The 22,243-nt window shown below is 39.6% G+C and overlaps 2 protein-coding genes across 3 annotated transcripts in view; one reads left to right on the top strand and one right to left on the bottom strand.

Moving 5' to 3' along the window:
* Nucleotides 1-22,243, bottom strand: part of METTL9 (methyltransferase 9, His-X-His N1(pi)-histidine) — a 47,347-nt gene that overhangs the window by 2,309 nt on the left and 22,795 nt on the right. For both annotated transcript variants that reach the window (XM_061153000.1, XM_061152999.1), the window contains exon 4: nt 20,504-20,688. In XM_061153000.1, the coding sequence (XP_061008983.1) occupies nt 20,504-20,688 (185 nt within the window). The remainder of the gene's footprint in view (nt 1-20,503; nt 20,689-22,243) is intronic.
* On the top strand, nt 6-13,534 carry IGSF6 (immunoglobulin superfamily member 6). The gene is made up of 6 exons (XM_061153001.1): nt 6-2,507; nt 6,712-7,068; nt 9,131-9,237; nt 10,065-10,112; nt 10,467-10,547; nt 11,715-13,534. Exons 1-6 carry the CDS (start codon nt 2,441-2,443, stop codon nt 11,769-11,771), a joined length of 717 nt encoding a protein of 238 aa, XP_061008984.1. The 5' UTR covers nt 6-2,440; the 3' UTR covers nt 11,772-13,534.

Below are 22,243 nucleotides of genomic sequence, written 5' to 3'. Positions count from 1 at the left end.
TTATTCAAAAGAGGGAAGAGGGGAAGAACAATATTTGCTAAGGACTTGGTATGTGCCAAGCACTGGGTGCCTTGATGAATGATCTCCCAGGGGACCCAGCATTAGGACAAAGAGGAAGTAGAGGCTTAGGAAGACTGAGAACGTGCCCCAGCTTGCAAGGTTAATGAACACTGGGGCAGAAATGTAATCCCTCATTAAACCAGACCCAAAGCCCGCATTACTCCTTTCTCTGACAGTTTCTTGATATCACCCTCCCTTACACTGACTGGTGTGTAATGGTTAACAGGTTTGGAAAACTGCTTATTAAACACTGGAATATTGAAGCAGAGTGTAACAAAGTTTGAAAGAGTGCTTTGAATAAAGGTAAGAAAATGCCACTAGTGTAGTAAAATTATGCCACATATTAACTAAAGAGGTTTATCAGGCTGAAGTAAAAATAGGTTAACAGAGGGTTTTAATTTCTAACAACAGATCATTTGGTGTGCTTTTCAAGGGAGGTCAATCCACTCTAACTTTTCAGAAGAATTTCATACAAGTTAACCTCCAGAACCAGAAAGAGGATAACACACTAGAATGGATGAATCAACCTAGCATTTTTTGGAACAGTGACTGAAGTCTGTGTTACATTAGTCATTTCCAAACCCATGAGTGTCAGATGCCCAGGTACTGGAGGGCTAGAAAAAGTCTTCAGGTTTACATACATACCAAGCACTGACTACAGACACACACACACACACACATACAGTGGTATATATAAATCTGGGGGGTGCTTTCAGACGCAACAATGATGTAAAAAAAATTTAAAAATACACAGTAATGTTAAAAGTATTACTAAATACAGAGACTAACTTTCTGGAAATGACAAAATACATAATCAACAGGAGCCAAGCATACAAACAGTACAGAGGAGAGGCTTTTCATGGTTTCCGGCAGTGAGCACCCCTCTTCCCCGTGGAAGGCAAAGCCTAGGGAAGCAGCTTCCCCCTCCTCTTTCTTGCAGCTCAGGCAATGGCTCATGACCTAAGCTCAGAAACACTCGCCTGGGACCTGGAATGAGGAGCGAGTGGCCCAGAGAAGTGGGGACGTGAGGCTCCTTCTCTGGGAGCAGTGGCGTGAGTCCAAGCAGCTGGGGCAGCATGCAGGGGTACTCCTAACAGGCTATGGTCCACGCCAAGGCAGCAATGCTTGCCGGTGGCAGTGTGCTCTTCAGATCAGCTTTATAGCAGATTTCAGGGCAACGTGTTTTGCATGTAGACTCCAACACATGATTCTCCAGTCCTTCCAGGTACTCACTGAGCTATCCTCAAATCCTTTCAATAAACTCCCTTTGCTTACTAAGTCAGCCCAAGTCACTTTCTGCTGCTTACAAAGAACCTGACTGATGGCTCCCAAGGGACTAGGGTGGGGGTTCTGGATGACAGAGATTCCACACATTTATTTCACAATAAAAGCAGTCACACAAAACTGGGGCACAAGGGCTTCCCAGGTGACTTAGTGGTAAAGAATCTCCTGCCAATGCAGGAGATGCAGATTCGAACACTGGGTTGGGAAGATCCCCTAGAGAAGGAAATGGTAACACACTCCTGTATTCTTGCCTGGGAAATTCCAGGGACAGGGGAGCCTGGCAGGTTATAGTCCATGGGGTCACAAAGAGTTGGACATGACTTAGCGACTAAAAAAAACTGGGGTACAATTAGTTAATGGCACCCAACTTATTTATTCATTGTTCACTGATTTTTCGCTTGTCTCTACATGAAGATGGACTTCCCAAGTGGCGCTAGTGGTAAAGAACCCATCTGCCAATGCAGAAGATGGAAGAGATGTGAGTTCGATCCCTGGGTTGGGAAGAGCCCTTGGAGGTTGGGAAGAGCCCCTGGAGGAGGGCATGGCAACCCACTCCAGTATTCTTGCCTGGAGAATCCCATGGACAGAGGAGCCTGGTGGGTTACAGTCCACAGGGTCGCAGAAAGTCGGACACAACTGAAGTGACTTAGCACACTACATGAAGATATTTCCTTCTGCTTCTCCTCAATTTCCAGCAGTTATCAGTCCAGCACCAAGAACAAATTAGATGCCCAAGAGCAGAGACTGAACTGCTCTAGAAAATTTAAGTATGAGTTATCTGTCAAACAATACTTTCTAGGAATATGCACCAAGGTAAATAAAAAAATCTCACCCAAAGCATCTAACATCTTTGAGGATTTGTAAAACCCAAGAAAAATGTGACCATATTAACATTTAGAAATGTGCTCTAAGTTAAAATCTCAACTTTAAATGGTGAAACTGGATTACAAGCAATCTTTACACAATTTCAAAAAGTTCCCAATTATGGTTCCTCAATAAGAGTTCCTCTCTTTGGTTCTTCCTTTCTTAGAAAAAAAAAAAAAAGCCGAAACTCTCTTCAAATACACATTCCCACACCTCACACATACACACAGAAATGGAGACTGTGAACAGAGGCAAGATCATTCTCGGTCTGGAACTCAATCTGATTCTGTTTTATGTCGGTAAGGTTCTTTTTTTTTCCCTTCATTTAAATTAACTGCTACTTTTCATCTTAAAATTCATTTATATTTTAAGCCCCTACAGATTTTTAAATGTATAACATTATGGAAACTGTCTAGGCGACAAATTTCCTTTTTCTCAGAGAAATAGGTAATAAAAGAACAGCTGAGAAAAAAATTAATATTAACATTGAAAATTTCCTTTGCTATCATGCTGCTTTAGAGAAGAGTACTTCACCAAACAAAGGCTTGAAAATATTCATAAAATCACGTTAATCATCAACAATTCAGTTCCCATACAGGCAAACTGACTGTGCACTAAATACTTGAATATTTTTAAAGAACAGTGTTTCAGAAAAAGCTGAATTTCTATAAATTGAAGTACCTGTCATTTAAAAAAACTGCAATGGCTCCTTCCTTGAAAAATAACCATATCACAAATACATGGATATTTCTGCCTGTTTTTTCTCTATGAGAGAGTTTCCTATATCACAGTTCTAATAATTTCATCATCATTCTAGAAAATCTAATAATCTCAGATTTGCTCACAAAGTTTGGGTCATAGACCAGGAAAGGGAACAAAAGCTCTTATTTTTTTCTCATCTGTAAAGCAATATTTTTAAATGTTAACAGTGATTTGGTGGGGGCGGAGTGGTGAAAGGACTATGGGTGACTTTTTTGCTTCTACTTTCAGTAATAAGTTTATTTATTCCCTAGTAAGTATATATATTACTTTATAAGAGTATTCTAATTAATATTATTTTTAAAAAGAATTCTATCTTTCAAAGATATATACTGAAAGCTGTGCAGACAAATTATCTGGAATTTGCCCTAAAATAACACGAGAGTAAAGGCACAAGTAGGGAGAAGAGCTGAAACAAGACTGGGCTGCAGTCAGGTGATGGTGGAGAAGTTACTGTGCTGGTCAACTACTTCTGCATACGTTCGAAATTTTCCATAAAGCTGTTTTTTAGAAAGATTGAAAATTACTTTTCTATGGATTTTCTAGCTTGGTCTTCAAAAAGAGTAATCTTTTTTAATTCCCTCCACTAAGAAGATAAACTTTCAACCTTTTCAGAGGGTACTGTGTTTAAAAAGAAACCCTACAGAATTTGAGAGTTGTTAAAGCGCAGCTCTTCACAGGAGTGGGCTGCAGGCTGACACACTGTCCAGACTTCCCTTTCGCGCTCAGCTGCTGCCTCACTTCGGGGCGGGGGAGGGAGCAGCCGTCTCCTCACAGCCTGGGCTCTCCTCACAGCCTGGGCTCGCCTCACAGCCTGGGCTCGCCTCACAGCCTGGGCTCGCCTCACAGCCTGGGCTCGCCTCACAGCCTGGGCTCTCCTCACAGCCTGGGCTCTCCTCACAGCCTGGGCTCGCCTCACAGCCTGGGCTCGCCTCACAGCCTGGGCTCGCCTCACAGCCTGGGCTCTCCTCACAGCCTGGGCTCGCCTCACAGCCTGGGCTCTCCTCACAGCCTGGGCTCGCCTCACAGCCTGGGCTCGCCTCACAGCCTGGGCTCTCCTCACAGCCTGGGCTCTCCTCACAGCCTGGGCTCTCCTCACAGCCTGGGCTCTCCTCACAGCCTGGGCTCACCTCACAGCCTGGGCTCTCCTCACAGCCTGGGCTCTCCTCACAGCCTGGGCTCTCCTCACAGCCTGGGCTCGCCTCACAGCCTGGGCTCTCCTCACAGCCTGGGCTCTCCTCACAGCCTGGGCTCGCCTCACAGCCTGGGCTCGCCTCACAGCCTGGGCTCTCCTCACAGCCTGGGCTCTCCTCACAGCCTGGGCTCTCCTCACAGCCTGGGCTCGCCTCACAGCCTGGGCTCTCCTCACAGCCTGGGCTCTCCTCACAGCCTGGGCTCTCCTCACAGCCTGGGCTCACCTCACAGCCTGGGCTCTCCTCACAGCCTGGGCTCTCCTCACAGCCTGGGCTCGCCTCACAGCCTGGGCTCTCCTCACAGCCTGGGCTCTCACAGGAAACCACCGTGCGCGGGTCCCTCCCTTCTGAGGCAGTCAGGAGCAGAGATATGAAATTCCAAAGCTGCAACTATTTATTTTACCCTGGAACACTAGTTCTCCAAGAAAAACGTTAAAAGATAGCTTCCCTTTTAAAAACTACCTGAGGGAGGACTTGACACTGGGACTTTGCTGATTAACTTCATGACTCTGGCAGGCCTACTTCCACTTCAAGTTCCCACACTTAACAATCACTATACTTATAAAGCCGTTTCTCTACTTCTAAGGTGACGAAGTCTGGGTAGGAGACCTGCGGTCGCAGTTACCAGCCCTAGGAGTGAAGCAAAGTCCCTTGGCTGAAGACGCAGGAAGCCTGGTCTTCTCCAGTGACTTGACTTTACCCTCTAGTCTGGTTTATCTTTACTGGGTTGTTAAAAAGCTCCCAGTTCATCTCCAATTGTACAAATACAAAAATTACAACACAGTGAGAACAGATTTGGGTCACAAACACCATGATTCTAGTTTTAATTCTTCTGTTCTGGATCAGGACCTATAAGAAAAATGTTAAGTGACAAAAAGCCTGTATGAAACTTTTATCAGACAATTTGGATTATTTTTTAATTTTGTGTACAATAGCAAAGGGAAAAGTCAGACAAATAAGACCATGTGGAAACATATAACCACACAAAGTCAGAGTGAAAACAGGCACAAATTCCAATTTGCCTCAACCAAAAGTATTTCACAGAGCCTCCCTGCCCCCAAAACAGCTAAGGGCAGGTTTTCCCAGTAATAAATACCTGAGCAGCGTTCCAGCTTCACGAACCTGGGATTAGATAGGAGGCCACATGAGGACCCACCCCCCACGACAGGGAAGCAGCATGACGTGGTGGTGGAGAGAGCGCTGGATGGGGTGTCTAGTCTTGGCCCTGCTGACATGATACTGTGAAGTCAAGTGAAAGTCGCTCAGTCATGTCCGATTCTTTGTGACCCCATGGACTGTATAGTCCATGGAATTCTCCAGGCCAGAATACTGGAGTGGGTAGCCCTTTCCTTCTCCAGAGGATCTTCCCAACCCAGGGATCAAACTCAGGTCTCCCACATTACGGGTGGATTCTTTCCAAGCTGAGCCACAAGGGAAGCCCAAGAATACTGGAGTGGGTAGCCTATCCCTTCTTCAGCGGATTTTCCCAACCAAGGAATCGAACCAGGGTCTCTTGCATTACAGGCAGATTCTTTACCAGCTGAGCTATCAGGGATAGCTATCTCTATTTAGAGCTCTATTTAGAGCTATCTCTAAAATGGGCATATGATACTGTGGGGACAGGAGTAGCCATGGCAGTAGAAATAGTTCCTTTCATTAAATACTTACTAAGACCCAGGTAAGTAAATACTCCTTGTGCACTGATGGCCTCAATGAAACTTCCTGCTAACCTCATGATACTCACACTATCCCCCTTTTGCTAATGAGGAAACAGACCAGAGAGCTAGGAACTAGCAAGAGCTAGGATCCGAACTCAAACGTCTGCTCCTAATCACAATACTGCTCAAGTAAATTAGAGCTACAAGAGGCTACAAAGCAACGCACAAGAGCCAGGAAAGAAACTAACCTGCTGGGTAGTGGCATGGCCAGCTCATCAGGCCTCTGCTCAGCAGCGAAAGGCTGGCTAAGCCAGGGCTGCAATTTCCTAGAGGTACATCTTGCCTTTTATAATGTTTCCCTCTGGGACAACTAGACTCCCTGAAGAACAACTGTAAACTGTCATGAATTCCTAGCAATCACAACCTTAAAAGGACCCCGAACCTCTGACTCCCGACCTGCTGTCACCTCCAGTGATGGAGACCTCCACCCCAGCCCAGGGCTGCCCCTTAAGCACCAGACATCACCGCGCTCCAGAAGCCTGAGGTCAGGGAACTCAGAGGGTCAAGAAAAGTGAGGAACACCGGCGTCTACCTTTTTTTTAAGTCTCAATTTTTTGGATTGACATTAATGTACAAGTTAAAAAAAAGGTTACAGGTGTGCTGTAACTTTATAATAGTGATTCACAATTTTAAAGGTTATATTCCATTCATAGTTGTCATAAAATATTGGCACCAGTGTCTACTTTTATAGTCTTGTCCATGCTGAGTGAGGTAAAAACAAGAAAGTCATGGTTTTCAGTGGATTCTTCACCCCAAAATGTCAATAAAACCGGAGCAAAGGACAAAGGGAGGTGAGAAGCCCACTGAACAAGCTCATCTGCTTCCTCCTACAGGGGTCGCGGACGACTGCACCGTCTCAGTGTCTCAATTACCTGAACTTGAAGTGGACTACAGGCAAAAGGTCGTAACCTTGACCTGCTCCTTCTCCACCGTGGGGTGCCCTGCAGAGAAACCAACACGCCTGTGGTTTCGCTACGGGACTCACGAGCCTGAGAACCTGTGCTCGAATGGATGCAGCAGTGAGACAGACAAGTACACCCTTAAGTATCCAGCACAAAACCAGGTTTCCCTCACCGTGAACAGGCTGACTTTCAATGACAGTGCAATCTACATCTGTGGAATAGCCTTTCGCAGCTCAAAGCAACCGAGAGCTAAGCAAACGGGAGGAGGGACTGTGCTTGTGGTGAGAGGTCAGTCAAAGCTTTATTCCCATACACTGTGTTCTGCTTGGCCCCTTAAATGCATCACTTACTTCTATGCAGAGATTAGGAGATAAATCTGATAACTTAATAGCTGAGCCAATGAAAAGTGTGACCTACTCACTAGCCAACATGCAGTTTGGATTGAAGAACTACTCCAATCCCATCTTTCAGCCTCTGCAGACAGAGTCAGGGTTATGTCGGGTGCTATATTCTCTATGTCCAGACTTCTGGCAAAGGCTGACCAACTATGTCCTCCTTTCTCCATGTTACATGGATTGAAATATGATGTTTAACTGACAGCCTTGTTAGGATCTGGTCTGGTATGGCACCATCTAGAACAAAACACTGGAGAAGCATAAGCAATCAATAAATTGAACCCATTAAAAAAATATGCATTATGGAGAATAAACACAAATTTTAGGTAAAGCCACTGGGGGACCCCTGACCTTACCCCCTTGTGCATAGATAATGAACAGAAAAAGGGTCGGTGTGGTTGTGGTTTCCTGAGATTTCCTAAAATCCATGATAATTTCCTCACGTGAGTGAGGACACTGAGCCTAGCTAAGTCCTAATAAATTAAGACATTTCTGAGGAAAAGCTTCGCACACTTCTGGGGAAAGGAAGAGAAGAGCAGCAACTCCATGCTTCTCTCACACCTCTCCCCTTTAAAGAAACTCTACTATGATGAATTCTGAGATCATTAAAACATAAACTCAAATTGACCAGGCTTTTGGTTTTAAAACAGGACTTCAAGGAGTCCAGATTGCACTATATTACAATCCCTACTTTGGTGTTCTAATGAACTTTTGCTATTCCACCATCATTTAATATTAGTTAATACTCACCTGTAGGGGTAAATTATAAATGAGTTAATGCACATAAAGAACTTTTAATGGTTCCTGGTTTATAGCAAATAATTAATGTCAGCTAAGGATATCAACTCTGAATAGTCACTGGAAGGACTGATGCTAAAGCTCCAGTACTTTGGCCACCTGATGTGAAGAGGTGACTCACTGGAAATGACCCTGATGCTGGGAAAGATTGAGGGCAGGAGGAGAAGGGGGCAACAGAGGATGAGATGGCTGGATGGCATCACGGACTCAATGGACTTGAGTTGGAGCAAACTCCGGGAGATAGTGAAGGACAGGGAAGCCAGGCGCACTGCAGTCTATGAGATCGGAAAGGGTCAGACATGACTTAGCGACTAAACAACAACAGATATTAAAACACACACACAACAGCTGTGGCGATTTGTATCTCTCACTGCATGCATTTGTCTTCTATAAAAAATAACAGCCAGAAGAAAAACGGTTTGTACAAGTTATTCAGATAACAATTACAAATTTAATTGGATTCTGTACTTCAAATAATTGCGTACTTGAAGACGCAGTGTGTTACTTCATCACTACCTAGAGAACAGGACACTTCCTTCAGGAAGGGAGAAATTCAGAATGTACAAATGGATTCAATAATTCTACTTCCAGCTTTATTAGAAAGAAGAAACACACAACACCGCACATACAAGCGTGCAGTGAGCACCACAATCTCGGTGTATGGCCTTCTCAGGTTCTTCAAAGATTGCACTGTTTACCTATGTGTACAGTTCAAGGTTATAAACATATGTGGGAAAGAATTCTAACTCCATAGACTCTTGGTAACACTTGTTCAGTGTATCTACTAAAAGAAACTTAAAACACTCTTGAACAACCTGTCTTGAAATGTTTATGTCACTTTAGGCAACATTTTATATAAAAAGTGATTCTTAGCATCATGACAAATAATTAATTGAATTTACCAGAATTTTAAGTTTTAAAAATGAGTAACATTTCGGGCATAAATACACTTAAAGAACAAATGAACTGGCTTTAACTCTATCATATACTTGAGTGCCTTCTAAATCAAGAGCCCCTGAATAAATTTTTATATGTATAGCCAAAGAGCATAAGGTCATGTGTCCCCCTTAACATTTAGTTTCAATTACAGTTTATACATATATTTCCAATAATATGTTTCAGTAGTGACTGTGGCTCTTTCTCTGTAATTAACAAAGAGACGAAGGTTCTCAGCAAGGAACTGCAGTCCGTCCTGATAGCCCTCTTAGTCCTGTTCTCCATCTACATCATCAGTGTGCTCGTGATCCTCATCGTCCTCACTGAAGTAAGTCAAACGTCTTGCGTTAGATATCCCTATGGCCTTGAAAATTATCCTAAGGAAATAATTTCCATCTCTCCACATATTGGGAGCCTCAGAAATAGCTCACCTAATTAATGTCTCCCTTTGCATCTGCAGGAAATACCTACTGCAGAGGAGGTCTGCAGAAAAGAGCAAAAAGTTTCATCACTGAAAATTACTAACCAGAGTATACAATTTATATGGTTTTCTTTCCGTAAATGGAAATAAGAGATCCTTCTTTATAACCATCAGACACACGCTGCTTTTGCACTGGTGGGGGAGGTATGAAAGGCCTAAGAATGATCTTTAAGAGTAAAAAAGGTTAACGAAAAAGACCAAAGGAACTTTCCCGGTGATACAGTGGCTAGGACTCCATGTTCCCAATGCAGGGTGCCCGGATTCAATTCCTGATCAGGGAACTAGATCCCACACGATACTTCTAAAAGTCATGCATGATGCAATTAAGACCCAGAACAGCTAAACAAATATTTAAAAAGAGAGAGAGAGAGATTAGACACTGCCTTAAAATATCTTTAAGAGGCCTAAAGTTTTTGAGAAAGACTATACTTCTCATTGTACACATGCTATAAGAGGGGGAATGTATGTGTTATATTAAGATTACCATAAATCCTATTATCAATATCAGCTTGAGCTATTAATAAAAACATCTCAGAAGTGACATGAAAATTACTAACTCTTACTGCATATTACTTAAATATTAAGTTTGTTTAACCTTATTATGGTATGAGATATCTGCCATGATTGTTCTGAGTACATAACACGTCTTATGATTTTCCTTTTCTTCCTGACAGTTAAAATCTAACACTCAAAGAAAGAAAGAAACAGAAGAGTCACAAAAGGTACAGACCAATGCTGGTAAAACATCTTCAGAACTGTGGTTATTAACTATTTTACATTGAAAATAATTTACGAAATACAGAACATCACCATAGAACAACTTTCATACTGTTTCCTATTGTTGAGAAAAATTATACTCTCAAGTGGTAGAATATGTGGCAAATTGATAGTTCTCAATCATAAATTCTACTTAATATACTCAAAATACAAGAGTTAACTAACTTTACATACAGATGTGTTGGGTAGGATAGTTTCTAGGACTGGTGGCCAATGCAGAAAGAAAAGGCTCAGATAACGTGCAATAAGCATTGCTTTTAATCATAAGACAACTTTTTTTTTCTTATTTGTATTTATAGAAAAAGAGTGCTCGGCGTATTTTTCAGGAAATTGCTCAAGAGCTATATAATAAGAGACATGCGGAAACAAGCCAACCAACTGTAAGTGTAAAATATCAAAAAGATGTAAAACTAAAAAGCATGTTTAACTAAAAAGATATAAAACATGTTTAACTAAAAAAAACTTAGCTGCCAGCAAGCTGTCAATAATCAAGTTTTTCTTTAAAAAGCGTCTGAAAGAGAACTTTCATAAAATGCATTTGTTTTGATAAATACATAAGAAAGGACATCTGATGGAGTATCAAATAGACACCAGGTTGGCATCTTAGTGACATGAAATCTTTCTGAAACACACTGGATACAGGTAATGTTTTCAATACAGACAAGGATGCTTTTGTGGATTGAAGGCTTCTTTGGACTGTATCGTGCATCAGTAGTAACCATTAAGCAAATGTTGCAAACATCTGTGATCAAATTATACAGAAAACTTACTTGTTCACATTAGAAAAGACAGATAATAAGAATAAAAAATGAGTATTTCTTCAGCTTTTGATGTTTAGTGATAGGAAGAATGTATATGTTGACTATAATACATTCTGATAGTCCTTATACAGTCTTAAAGTCCTATAATAACAGGTTTTCCAAACAAAACATTGTTTTAGAGCTAGTAGAGCAGACAGTTTCCATGACACCTCATCAAACTGCTCAGATTTAGATTAAAATGTATGCAAAATAAAGAATTTAGACACTAGCAGAGATACCTTCCTCTTCAACAGCAGTCACGAGGGCAAACGAAACAGAATTCTGATACGAGATGTGGTTTTTCTAAATCTAATTTCTAAAAAGGATCTTCATCCAGGAAATAATATCATCTAAGTAGTCACTTCATTCTTCAATGTATATACAAATACATAAAGAAGTGGTTTAATTATAAATACCTAAGATGCCACTCTGAATAATTATAAATGCGTGTTCACACTCTTCTTTTATTGACACAGGCACCTTTTCAGCAAAGAGGCCAAATTAAACGGCTAGAAGACAAGCCTGGAAGTAGGAATTTTAAAGCCCTCAGTCAGGGCTTTGACAATGGCATGTAAATAAGAAAGTTATTCTTCAGTTCCCACATCTTACTCCAAATAAAGGGGAAGTAGAAACTAGACCTTTATGGTTACTGGGGAATGCAGGACAGCACTGTAATTAATATGTGGCTCTTAGTGTGGTGTTACTGGTTACAAAACTTAAAATGTGGCTTGTTATTTACTATTGCAGGAAAAAGACAACACTTATGAAAATAGAACAGCCCTTTCTAACTATGAAAGACCATAGAAGTCTTCTGACTTTCAATGAAGTCACCGAAAATCCAACTCCAGATGTTATGAAAGTATTAGTGGATATTCACCCATCAGGTTTTTTTTAGAAAACAATTTAAGGTAAATGGAATAGTCAACCAGCTACAAGAAGGACGCCAGAGAATACAAGGAAATTATTACTAATGAAAATTACCAAAATACTAAAACCTAACAAAATGCAACTGAAAAGTACTTTCCTAATTTGCTACGTAGGAGAATTCTAAGCAGTCAAGCATCTTCAAAAACTTCCGATTAAAGCATATGTCCTCCTGTATTTCCTCCATTTGACATAACCACACGATGACTGATACCCTGAAGATGATCTGAAGTCATACCAAGTGCCTCAGTCTTGCCTAGAAGAACTGTCTTTATGGTTTCTAGACGTGCTGGGCCAACTAGATCAAGTTGGCAGGGGAAGAGGAACGGAGGGAGGAAGGAATGTGTCAAAATCTGAGTTAGAAAAAAATCATCTTGAACAGTATTTTGCAGCAAATATTATTTCCTCTAGTATTGCAATGGGCCGGTGGTACAGTACACATTTTCCGGCCAGGGTATGCAAAATAACTTACATCATGCTACCAACAGAAAGTGAGAGCACAGTAGAATACAATAACATTTTGGTTATTGTAACATTTAATTATTTTAACAAAAAATCCAAAGCATAAGGTTCAGCCAGAGAAAACCTCAGAATAAATAAGCCACGATGGACTCTAGGTGTCAGTCTTGTACCAAATAACAGCACCAGGGAAGGCTTTGGCAAAGCATTGGAACTGATCAAGACTGCAATATTTTTTCTTCTCTTTTAGTAAGTCATTGCATTACACACACACATACACACAAAAATATACGTATGTACACACACGTTTATATAAACCTACACCTTATACATAGTTGGGGTCATACAGAGTATATAGTTTTGTATTATACATTGCAGTGTGATTTTTAACCAACTAAGGAGGGAAATGTCAGACAAGGGGCAGTGTACAGCAGGGAGGCTTATGGCACTTACTACCATCTCACTAAGAAAACATGTTATAGAATTGCTCTCTGAAAGTTACTTCTGTGTAACAAAAAATCTATTTGAAGTACCTGCAAGTATATATTTGCTATTAAATCTGAATTACAATCCATTATGTTTATTTAAAGTGTTTCTCTTAAACTGGTATAAAATGAGATGGATTCTTATTTTTAAAACCCAGATTAAATTTTCAAATATTTTAAGATCCCTTTAAAAGTATTTTGTACTGATGGCTTAAATCAGGGACCTCTAACCTTTCCATCTGGGTGGGGGAGGCACATAACCTCATTTTGTGTGTAAATACATGTGAAAACACATGTGAATACACATGTGCTTTGTGTAGTTTATGCATATACATGTACATGTATATATGTGTATACACAAAAGCAGAATTAAACAACAGGCGTTAAAAGCAATATAAATAAAAATGTTAACATTTCCCTCCTGTACCCCAACATAAAAAGTCTTGCATACTCCCTCAACTTTGAGAGCACTGGCCTGACTGAAATAAATGAACTTCTAAACCAGATGGCAGAAGAGGTAAGTACTACCACCATCTAGGTGAATAGAAGGGATCTAATCATTTCCTTTTGATTTCTGAAAGTCACTACCTTTTGGTCCTTTCAGGGCTGAAAATATGCCATTCTTCATGTAACTAATGAGGAAACAAGATCTCTAAGACAAACTTGTATTTGATTCAGAATAAACCTTTCCCAATACAAGCAAGGACTGTGTTTAAGAGACGAATTTTTAAGCTAAATTTTGGAACATACTTTCCCCCAAGTAGTTATATTCCTTGAGGTCATATATGAGTGCCTGATATATATAATATTCATTCTTTTATTCATCCAACAGGCCAATAATACTGACTGACCGCTATACTGTTATACAACCGAAGGCTTCTTTTGCATGCTACCCTTGGGTCTCACCGAAGTGGGAGCCCCAGCCGGGAACCACACCTTGTTCACATCTTATTGCTGTTGCACATGCTGCTTCCTCTGCTTGGTGAAACACTCCGTAGGTGCAAACACAGGTCAAATACCTCCACATGAAAACTTCCCTAACTCCTCCAGCAGTTAATGGAACTTTCCTTCTCTAAACTTACGGTACTTCATGTTTCTTTTCAGATTATCCTGCCACTGTCTGTTTACATCTTCTGAGCTATTCTCTAAGTATCTTAAAACTAGAAGCACATGTCTCATTTCTTTTTACTTCCACTGCTTAGCACTGCCTGGTACATAAGTCTTTTAAATACCCTTACATGAATGCAACTGAACGATGTTTCTACAGAACAATATTTTTTCGGCCCTTCAACTGAGATACGAAGCACAGTTCACTCCTTAGGCATTGACCCTCATGCCTTGTCATAAGGACCATTCACTGAATCCCTAACATTAATTTTCCTGCTATCTGAGCATCCAGAATTTCCACTGGAAAGGATTAAGCTATAGCTTTCTATTTAAATCTACACCTCCCAAGACAATCAGAAGAGAATAAATTGAAAATAACTTGAGGACGAAAAAGAACAGACATGGTTCTAGTGTCTATACTCTACCCTCTAGTCTAGAGCAGTGACACCACATACCAAAAGGTGTTAATGAAATTTTCAGAATAAGTCATGTCTTTCTCTCTACTATATAAGTGCTAAGAGAGTTTGAAACCCTGGGCTAATAGGCATATAGTTCAGTGTGTGTGAAGTCGAGTCACATAAACTGACTTTAAGGCACAGATTTTGAGACCAAGCTAAAATGCAAAAATATTGACAAATACTTCAAAGTGAAGGACTATGAACAAATCTGATCTAAGAAGTCACAAATAAAAATAAAGGAACAGAACAAGATGGAATGAAACAAACCTAACATGTATCAAACACCAACACTGAGACAGACATGGTTGGGCACTATCCTATACACTATATTATTTCATCTTCACAACAAACCTCAAGGTAAATATCGGTCCCATTTTTACAGATAAAACACTAAGCTTCATGACAGGCTCAGGCAATAAGGACTGACCCATATTTCAAAACAGGTTAGCCCTCAAAAGCCCATACTCTTTCCACAAAGCAGTCCTGCCAGAGTCTTGCTTATTTCTATTAAGACTGATGGGAGCTTTAAGACTGAACATGTCTAGTTTAACCCAAACAATCACCCTGGAAGAAAGTGAGAAAGTTGCCAAGGGCTACGCCTCAAAATGCACAGGTTTATTTAGCTGGTTTCAGAGAATTCTACCAAATATTCAAAAACAATAATCACAATGCTATTTAAACTGTTCCAGAGCATTAGAAGGAATTCAGAAATTATTTTTCACAAAATCAGCAGAACATGAGAAAGATAACATCTTCCAAATGAAAGATTAGATCAGACCATCATTTATCAATAATATTGTTAATATTTTTATTTAGAGTTTTTATAAATACAATCTAGTGATACATAGAAGAAGACTATCCTGCATAAGTGCAGAGATGTATGAGTGGATATGTATTAGAAAAGTGCCATTGATTTAATAAGACAATAGAGAAAAAACCCTGTCACCATAGAGGCTGAAAACAAAGGTGACAAAATTCAACATTGACCCCTGACTTTTTTACTCTTAATAAAATAGGATTTTTGAAAAATACTGTATCTCTAGCCAAACAGCCATCTCAGGCCAAAAGACAGAATCATATTTTTCATTGAAGTAAAAACCAAAGGTTTCCACCATTTTTTAAAACATTTTCTGGAAGTAACTACAAATTAACTTGGACCCAAAAAAAAAGGCTAAAAATAAGAAGTAGCAAAACCATCTGCAGATGTTATAACTGTGTTTTTTAAAAACCCCAAGAGAATCAATGGAGGAAACTACTGGAAACACTAAAATAATCCAATAAATAATTACAAAACTGGTACAAACACAAACACACACACACAAAATTGCTTTCCTTGTGTTATGCATAATATCCGGAGGGCCATTTGAGACAACATGGATAAAACCACAGGACATTATGCTACGTGAAATAAACCAGATACAGAAAAAGAAATACTACATGATCTCACTCACACTTGAAATTGAAACAAGTCAAACTAGTAGAACCAGAGAACAGAATGGTGGTTGCCAGGAACTGGTGGGTGGGGGAACTCAGATGTTAGTCAAAGGATACAAGCTTTCAGGTTTAAGAGAAACAAATTCTGAGGACCTAGTGTACAACCTGGTGGCTATAGTTAATAATGCTAAACTGTATACTTCAAATTTGCTAAAAGAATAGATCTTAAGCATTCTGCAGACACACACACAAAAGGTAACTAGGTAATGAATGTGCTGACTGCAGTCATCATTTTACAATGTATATGTATACTAAATCATCATGTTGAACACCTTAAATACAAAAAAAAACTTGTCAATTATATAAAGCAGGGAAGTTTTTATAGTTTACACAATGAAGAAAAATCCTATTTATAATATCACACACACCATTAGAATAAATCTAACAAAGCTTGGGCAGGATCTTTATGAAGAAAATTTTGTTATGAAAGAACATAACTGAGCAAATTAAAAGACATACTATTATCAGCTAGAAGACTCAATACTCCCTAAATTAACCTATAAATTTAATATAGGGGAACTAGGCAAGCTAGTGCTAAAATTGATCTGCTAAATAAATAAGCCAAGAAAAATCTAAAAGGAACTGATGAGGAAAGACTAGTGCTATGATATTAACATGCATGATATAGTTACAGTAATTAAAATAGTTTGGTATTGGCAATAAATTTTCAGAGAATAGAGACAAACGTAGGACTTCATGATAGAAGGGCTTCCCAGGTGGCACTGTGGTAAAGCACCTACCTGCCAACAGAGCAGACATAAGAGGCCTGCCAATGCAGCAGATGTAAGAGATGTAGGTTTGATCCCTGGGTCAGGAAGATCCCCTGGAGGAGGGCACAGCAACCCACTCCAGTATTCCTGCCTGGAGAATCCCATGGACAGAGGAGCATGGTGGGCTACAGTCCATAGGTCTCCAAGAGTCAGACACAACTGAAGTGACTTAACACACACAATACATGATAAAGGTGGCATTTCAAAGCATTAGGGAAAGATGAATCATTCAGTAAATGGTGTTAGGATCACAAAGTGGCTATTTGGAAAACTAACTCTTTAACAAAGAGTTCCACTCCTAGAAATGTATCATCCAGACAACCTTAAACATTACTTCCTTCAGTCTTTTCGCTACATCACCCTCTCAGTGAGGCCTTTCCCTGAGCATCCTAATTACACCACCTAATTACACCACCTAAACCCAACTCCCAATTCCAAGAAGTCCCTTTCTTACCTTTATTGTTTATTTTTCTTCATAACACCTATCACCAACAACATGCCGTTTGTTTACCATCCGTCTTCCTCACTAGAACTAAGCTCCATGAAGACAAAAATACTTGTATGTTTTTCCGCTCACTTATCTCCAGCATCACTCAGTAAATGCTTTTTTAATGATATTCTGTAGCACAGAAGTATCCCTTTCACCTTCACTGCAAGTTCAGTGCCTATGAGCATGCTCAATCACACAATCATGTCCAACTCTTTGAGACCCTGTGGACTATAGTCTGCCAAGCTTCTCTGTCTGTGGAATTTTCCAAGAAAGAATACTGGAGTAGGTTGTCATTTCCTACTCCAAGGGTTCTTCCTGGCCCAGGGATCAATGGGACCTAAAGTGTAATGTACCAGGGAGACTTCTAGAAAAGGTTTCCCTCACTTAAAAAAAAAAAAAATGTATGGGAGAAAATGCTTCTTTCTTTCCAAGGCTGTCATGCCTACACATGATGCCTGGCGCTGCATCAGCCGTTTTGTAACTTCGGGGGATGTCAACACACGGAAGATGAAGAAATGAAAGCAAGTTCTGAACTTCAATGGGTGCTTTCATCACTGAATTAACCAACCTTGGAATCACTCTTCTAAAATAAACTCTTATTTTTTAGTTGTTCCTTCTGTTTTTTATAACATCCCGATATCTACTTAAACGTGTGTGCAAGACTTGCCTAAGAATATTCATTTCTCTTGTCTTTACAAAGCAAACTGCCAGGATCTATAAGTACGTCAACAGAGGCCTCATCAAGTAGTTACCGATGCCCAGTGGTGTTCTGGTAAATGTTTACCAATGAGCTAGAAGAAGGGAGAGTCTATCTGTAGAGTTTGCCCATGTCCATGGTTTAAGTACTCCCATCGAGGTCAACTTCAATAATGGCCAAGTTTAACAACCAGCTCACTAAATTCCTGCCAATACAACAGTCAGCTCTCCTGAGCCCGTAAAACCAGCTCCAGCACACCAATGCTTACATGCAGACAAGGATATAGATACTTATGAATAATATCCTAGATATACTTAAGTGAAAAAGGGCAACAAAACTATTTATAATGGGCTTGGATTATAGAATCAGTTTTTTTCATGTCCAAGCATAGTTGTACAGGCTATCTTTAGAAAAATAGTCAAGAAACCTGAACAAGATTGTGGAACTGGAGTGGATGAGAAAATTCATTATATACTCTCTAGGAAGCTGCTTAACACTTTTTTTTTTTTTACCATGAATTACCTTTTTATAAAAATCACAATTTTTAAAAATTAAACACCACTAAATTTTCATTTTTGCAATATAAGTCTCCTTTTCTTAATTACAAACTTTCCCCCTTTTTGATGCTTGAAATAATTCTAGTGAGATTTAACCCCTAACCAGAACTGGGTCAGTACACCAAACAAACTGAAATTAGAAAGATATATTTTGCATTTTTCCCCCAAATTCATCTAAGCAATAAAACTGCTGTTGTTCAACTTTAAGACCAATGAAAAAAACTATACCAGTAATTACTTCATCTACAATTGCTTTTGTTAAAATAAACTGAGTCAAGAATGCAAAGCATACTCAGATATCCTTAAACCAGCCCTGTATTCATGAACTCACATAGCAAGATCACTTTGTACCTCATGAGTCTTCACACGGGGTCACATGGAAATCACCAGGATCTAACGCAGAGAAAGGAAGCAATAACAGCACCACAAGCAGCCTACAAAACCTACAGGTCACCAAAGGTCACCCACGGCAACAAGGCTCTGCACCTCAGGCGTGCTCCATGCCACACACCAGACCCCTTCAATCAACAGGCAACTCGGCGCATCCACAAGCAAGGGGTCTCTTTTCAGTCCTTGACTAGAGTCTGCCCTCTTGTCCAGTTTAACGTCCTCTCAATTTTTAGTGTCAGAAACACAAGGAAATAGATTTCATGTTTAGACTGATGCTTCTTCCCCTGCTCGTGTCCACCTCCTGCTATGCCAGGAAATAGCATTAAAGTTCCATCGTGTGGTTGCCCAACAGGACACGGGAAGCCCGGACCTGCCAGCTGATGACTGGTGATGGCAATGCAGTGAGGTGGAGGCGTGGTATAATTACAGAGGGAACAGCACTTAAGCGAGGTCAGGCCACTGAACTATCAAGGATGACATTACCAGGTTTTCCCTACACAACAAACACATGCGTGGTATGGCACTCACACGTTCAAGCATTTTTCTTTACCATGATAAAATGGCACAACAAAGGAATGCAAAAATGGAGATGCTAGATTGGAGGGGCGGGGGGGACATCTATTCTATCTATTCTCCTTCCTACCCTCCTATGTCTAAAGAATTCTCCATTTTCCCCACCATCAACAACAAATCTACAGCACTTGGTAAACGTTAAAGACAAGCATTGAATCAGAAGGGACTAAGACCTGAGGGGGGAAAAATAAGAACAAGAAGAAACAAAGGAGCAAGTGAGTGGCACCACAAACCCATGGTCATAAGCAAACTAGAGCATTATTCCTCAGGATGAAGATTTTTACAGGTATTTGATAACTATGATGCTAGCAAAATATTACTGGACTTCTCAAGAATGTCAGCAAGTTCTTAAAGACGTTTTTGAATCCAAAGTTGAACAAGGCAGTAAAAGAGAAAAAGATTTTCAAATATTAACGTGTGTTACATAATAAATAAATTTTACATTATTGTACAATAACTTACAAAAATGCAAACGAGGCTTAAAGTCAAAACTTTCAACATGATCTAAAATGCAAATCACATAAGCTAAAGCCAAGTGTGAATTAATGTGACTATGGCCAAAAGTCATAGTAAATATGAAGCAGCATAAAATCTAACCATTTCTTCTGAGATAGTCTTCATTCAGTATTGTTAGAGAGTAAGACCATGCGACTGAAAAACCAAACGTCAAAGAAATGATACATGTTGGGACACAAATGGTCTTCAAAAGGGAAAATGGATAACAATAGCATTTATCATTTTAGGGACAAGAGATGTAAAATACAAGATAGCTATGACATTTAACAAGTATATTCAGGTAGATTAAAAGGCATCATTTACGGCTTGACTCAGCTCAAAAAGCTAATAAGTTAGTAGTGAAGGCTCCATTTAAAAGTATTTTAGGCTTTTAATCTTGAGTGGGCAAATCCAACTCAGTATTAATTATTACCACTGCAAAGAGAGTGCAAAGAGAGCACTATAAAATCCACATTAAGACAAACATTAACTGAGGCGATATTTTACATGGGTTAACTGTACTTTGTTAAATTTCAGGGTATTCTAAGAAATACCAGATTGCATCTAATTGTGCACAGCACAGAATCACAAACACCAATGCTGGATAATAGGCCTACTAAGTGGTGTCCACACTTACCGTTCTCCACATAGGGATGAAAAGGTAAGACCAGAGCAAGGATGACCCTGCCTCTGGTTGGCTCCAAGACACTTCTGATATCTTTTAACAAAGTCAGAGGCTGATCACAGCGGTCCAGCAAATTTAAGCAGCTGATGACATCATACTGGAATCCTGTCTTCTGCCACTCATTTATACCAAGCACTCTGGAAAAATCAGAAAGATACAAAAACCTTTAAAGACATCTTTAAAAATATTTAGATGCCAGTAAAGACTTTAATTTTGTCTTCCAAATCAAAGTAAGTTCAAAATCATTTATAATTTATATTTGCAGTAATAAAATGGCCACGCAAAAGTAAAGAACCATATTTCTTTAAATTCGGCATTTTACCTATTTCCAAAACATACAAAGTTTCCTTTGTAAGAATTAGTATGTTGAGTAAGTACCAAGATAAAGGTGATAGAAATGTTTATGAGACTATGGCATCAAATTCTTGAACATCAATTAATGAACGAAGAATTCTACTTTTACATTCACTGAGATGTAAGTGTAGAATACATCATATATTCGTGTTTTCTATTCTTAAAATAGGGTGCCTCCTATTTTAAGAATGGCTAGGGTGATATAAGATAATTTCCATTTACAACCTTTGATCTTTTGCGCACATCTATGTTCTAGGAGAGAGATACTATTTCATACTCTAGAATCTTCATATCTAAATAACTATAGAAAAAATAAAGCACGGGACATCCTACTAAAACAGTATGTGAAGACCATGGTTAACACACCTCTCTCAGCGCTTCAGTATCTCATGCACACAGTCACTCTCTCCCCTCTCCTTCCCTCTCTCCCCTCCCTGCCTTCTGTGCCCTAAGAACACTTTCTAGTCCTTTACAGTGTTTTACTCACAGAGCGTAGGAGTCCTGATAGCAAGTCTTTGTCACAGTGTTAAGGCAATTCTATTAATTACTCACTCCTGCTTGGTTACATCAATCAAAATGTGGTAGGTGAGGCATGTTATGACAGAGACAGGAGCAAAAGGAAACAAGAAAAAGGACCTTTTAAACAAGTCTTGGATCACACTGAGCAGGTTATCTTATGACATTTCAGAACATTTTTGCATAGCAGAATAAAAAGAAATGCAAACTACTCAGATGCATCTTCTTCTCAATCTATATTTTTAAAAAAACTAAAGCCTCCTCCAAAACAACACTGACGAACTTCAAGGAGCTAGTCAGATTTCTGTCACTTGAAATAAGTGGGGCATTAGAGCTCCAAAATCACTTTTAAAGGCTGTCTGTATATTAATACCTTAGCCGACCAGCCAGTTTAAATTCATAAACTTGCAGAAGACAAACTATATATCTGATTCAAAAAAACAAATAAACTTAGACCTGATTACAACAAAGCAGAAGCCAAACATCACTGGCATGTTTTAATCTAGAATAAATCTCACCAAATCCATCTCAGAATCACTTGAAGATAGGTAGTTTCCATGTTGGTTATTTTGAAAGATAGAAACACATGCTTATAACAGAAAATTAAAATCTTGATAGCCTTAAAACCAGGACAGTTAAAACTACAGAGTCCCACTTCATCTTTACTTCTATTTTGTGATTTCTATTTGTAAACTCAGTTCCACTGATAAAGACAAATTTACCAGCCCCACTCAAATTGCATGTTAGCCCAGGAATCCTAACAATATGTTTGAATTTTCCTCTCTTATAAGAGGAAATTTCCTCTTATAAGAAAAATGAAAG

The sequence above is a fragment of the Dama dama genome, chromosome 10 (assembly GCF_033118175.1).
Source record: "Dama dama isolate Ldn47 chromosome 10, ASM3311817v1, whole genome shotgun sequence".
NCBI classification, from domain to species: Eukaryota; Metazoa; Chordata; class Mammalia; order Artiodactyla; family Cervidae; genus Dama; species Dama dama.
Note: the sequence above shows the minus strand (reverse complement) of the source record. Positions and strands in the feature narration are given on the sequence as shown.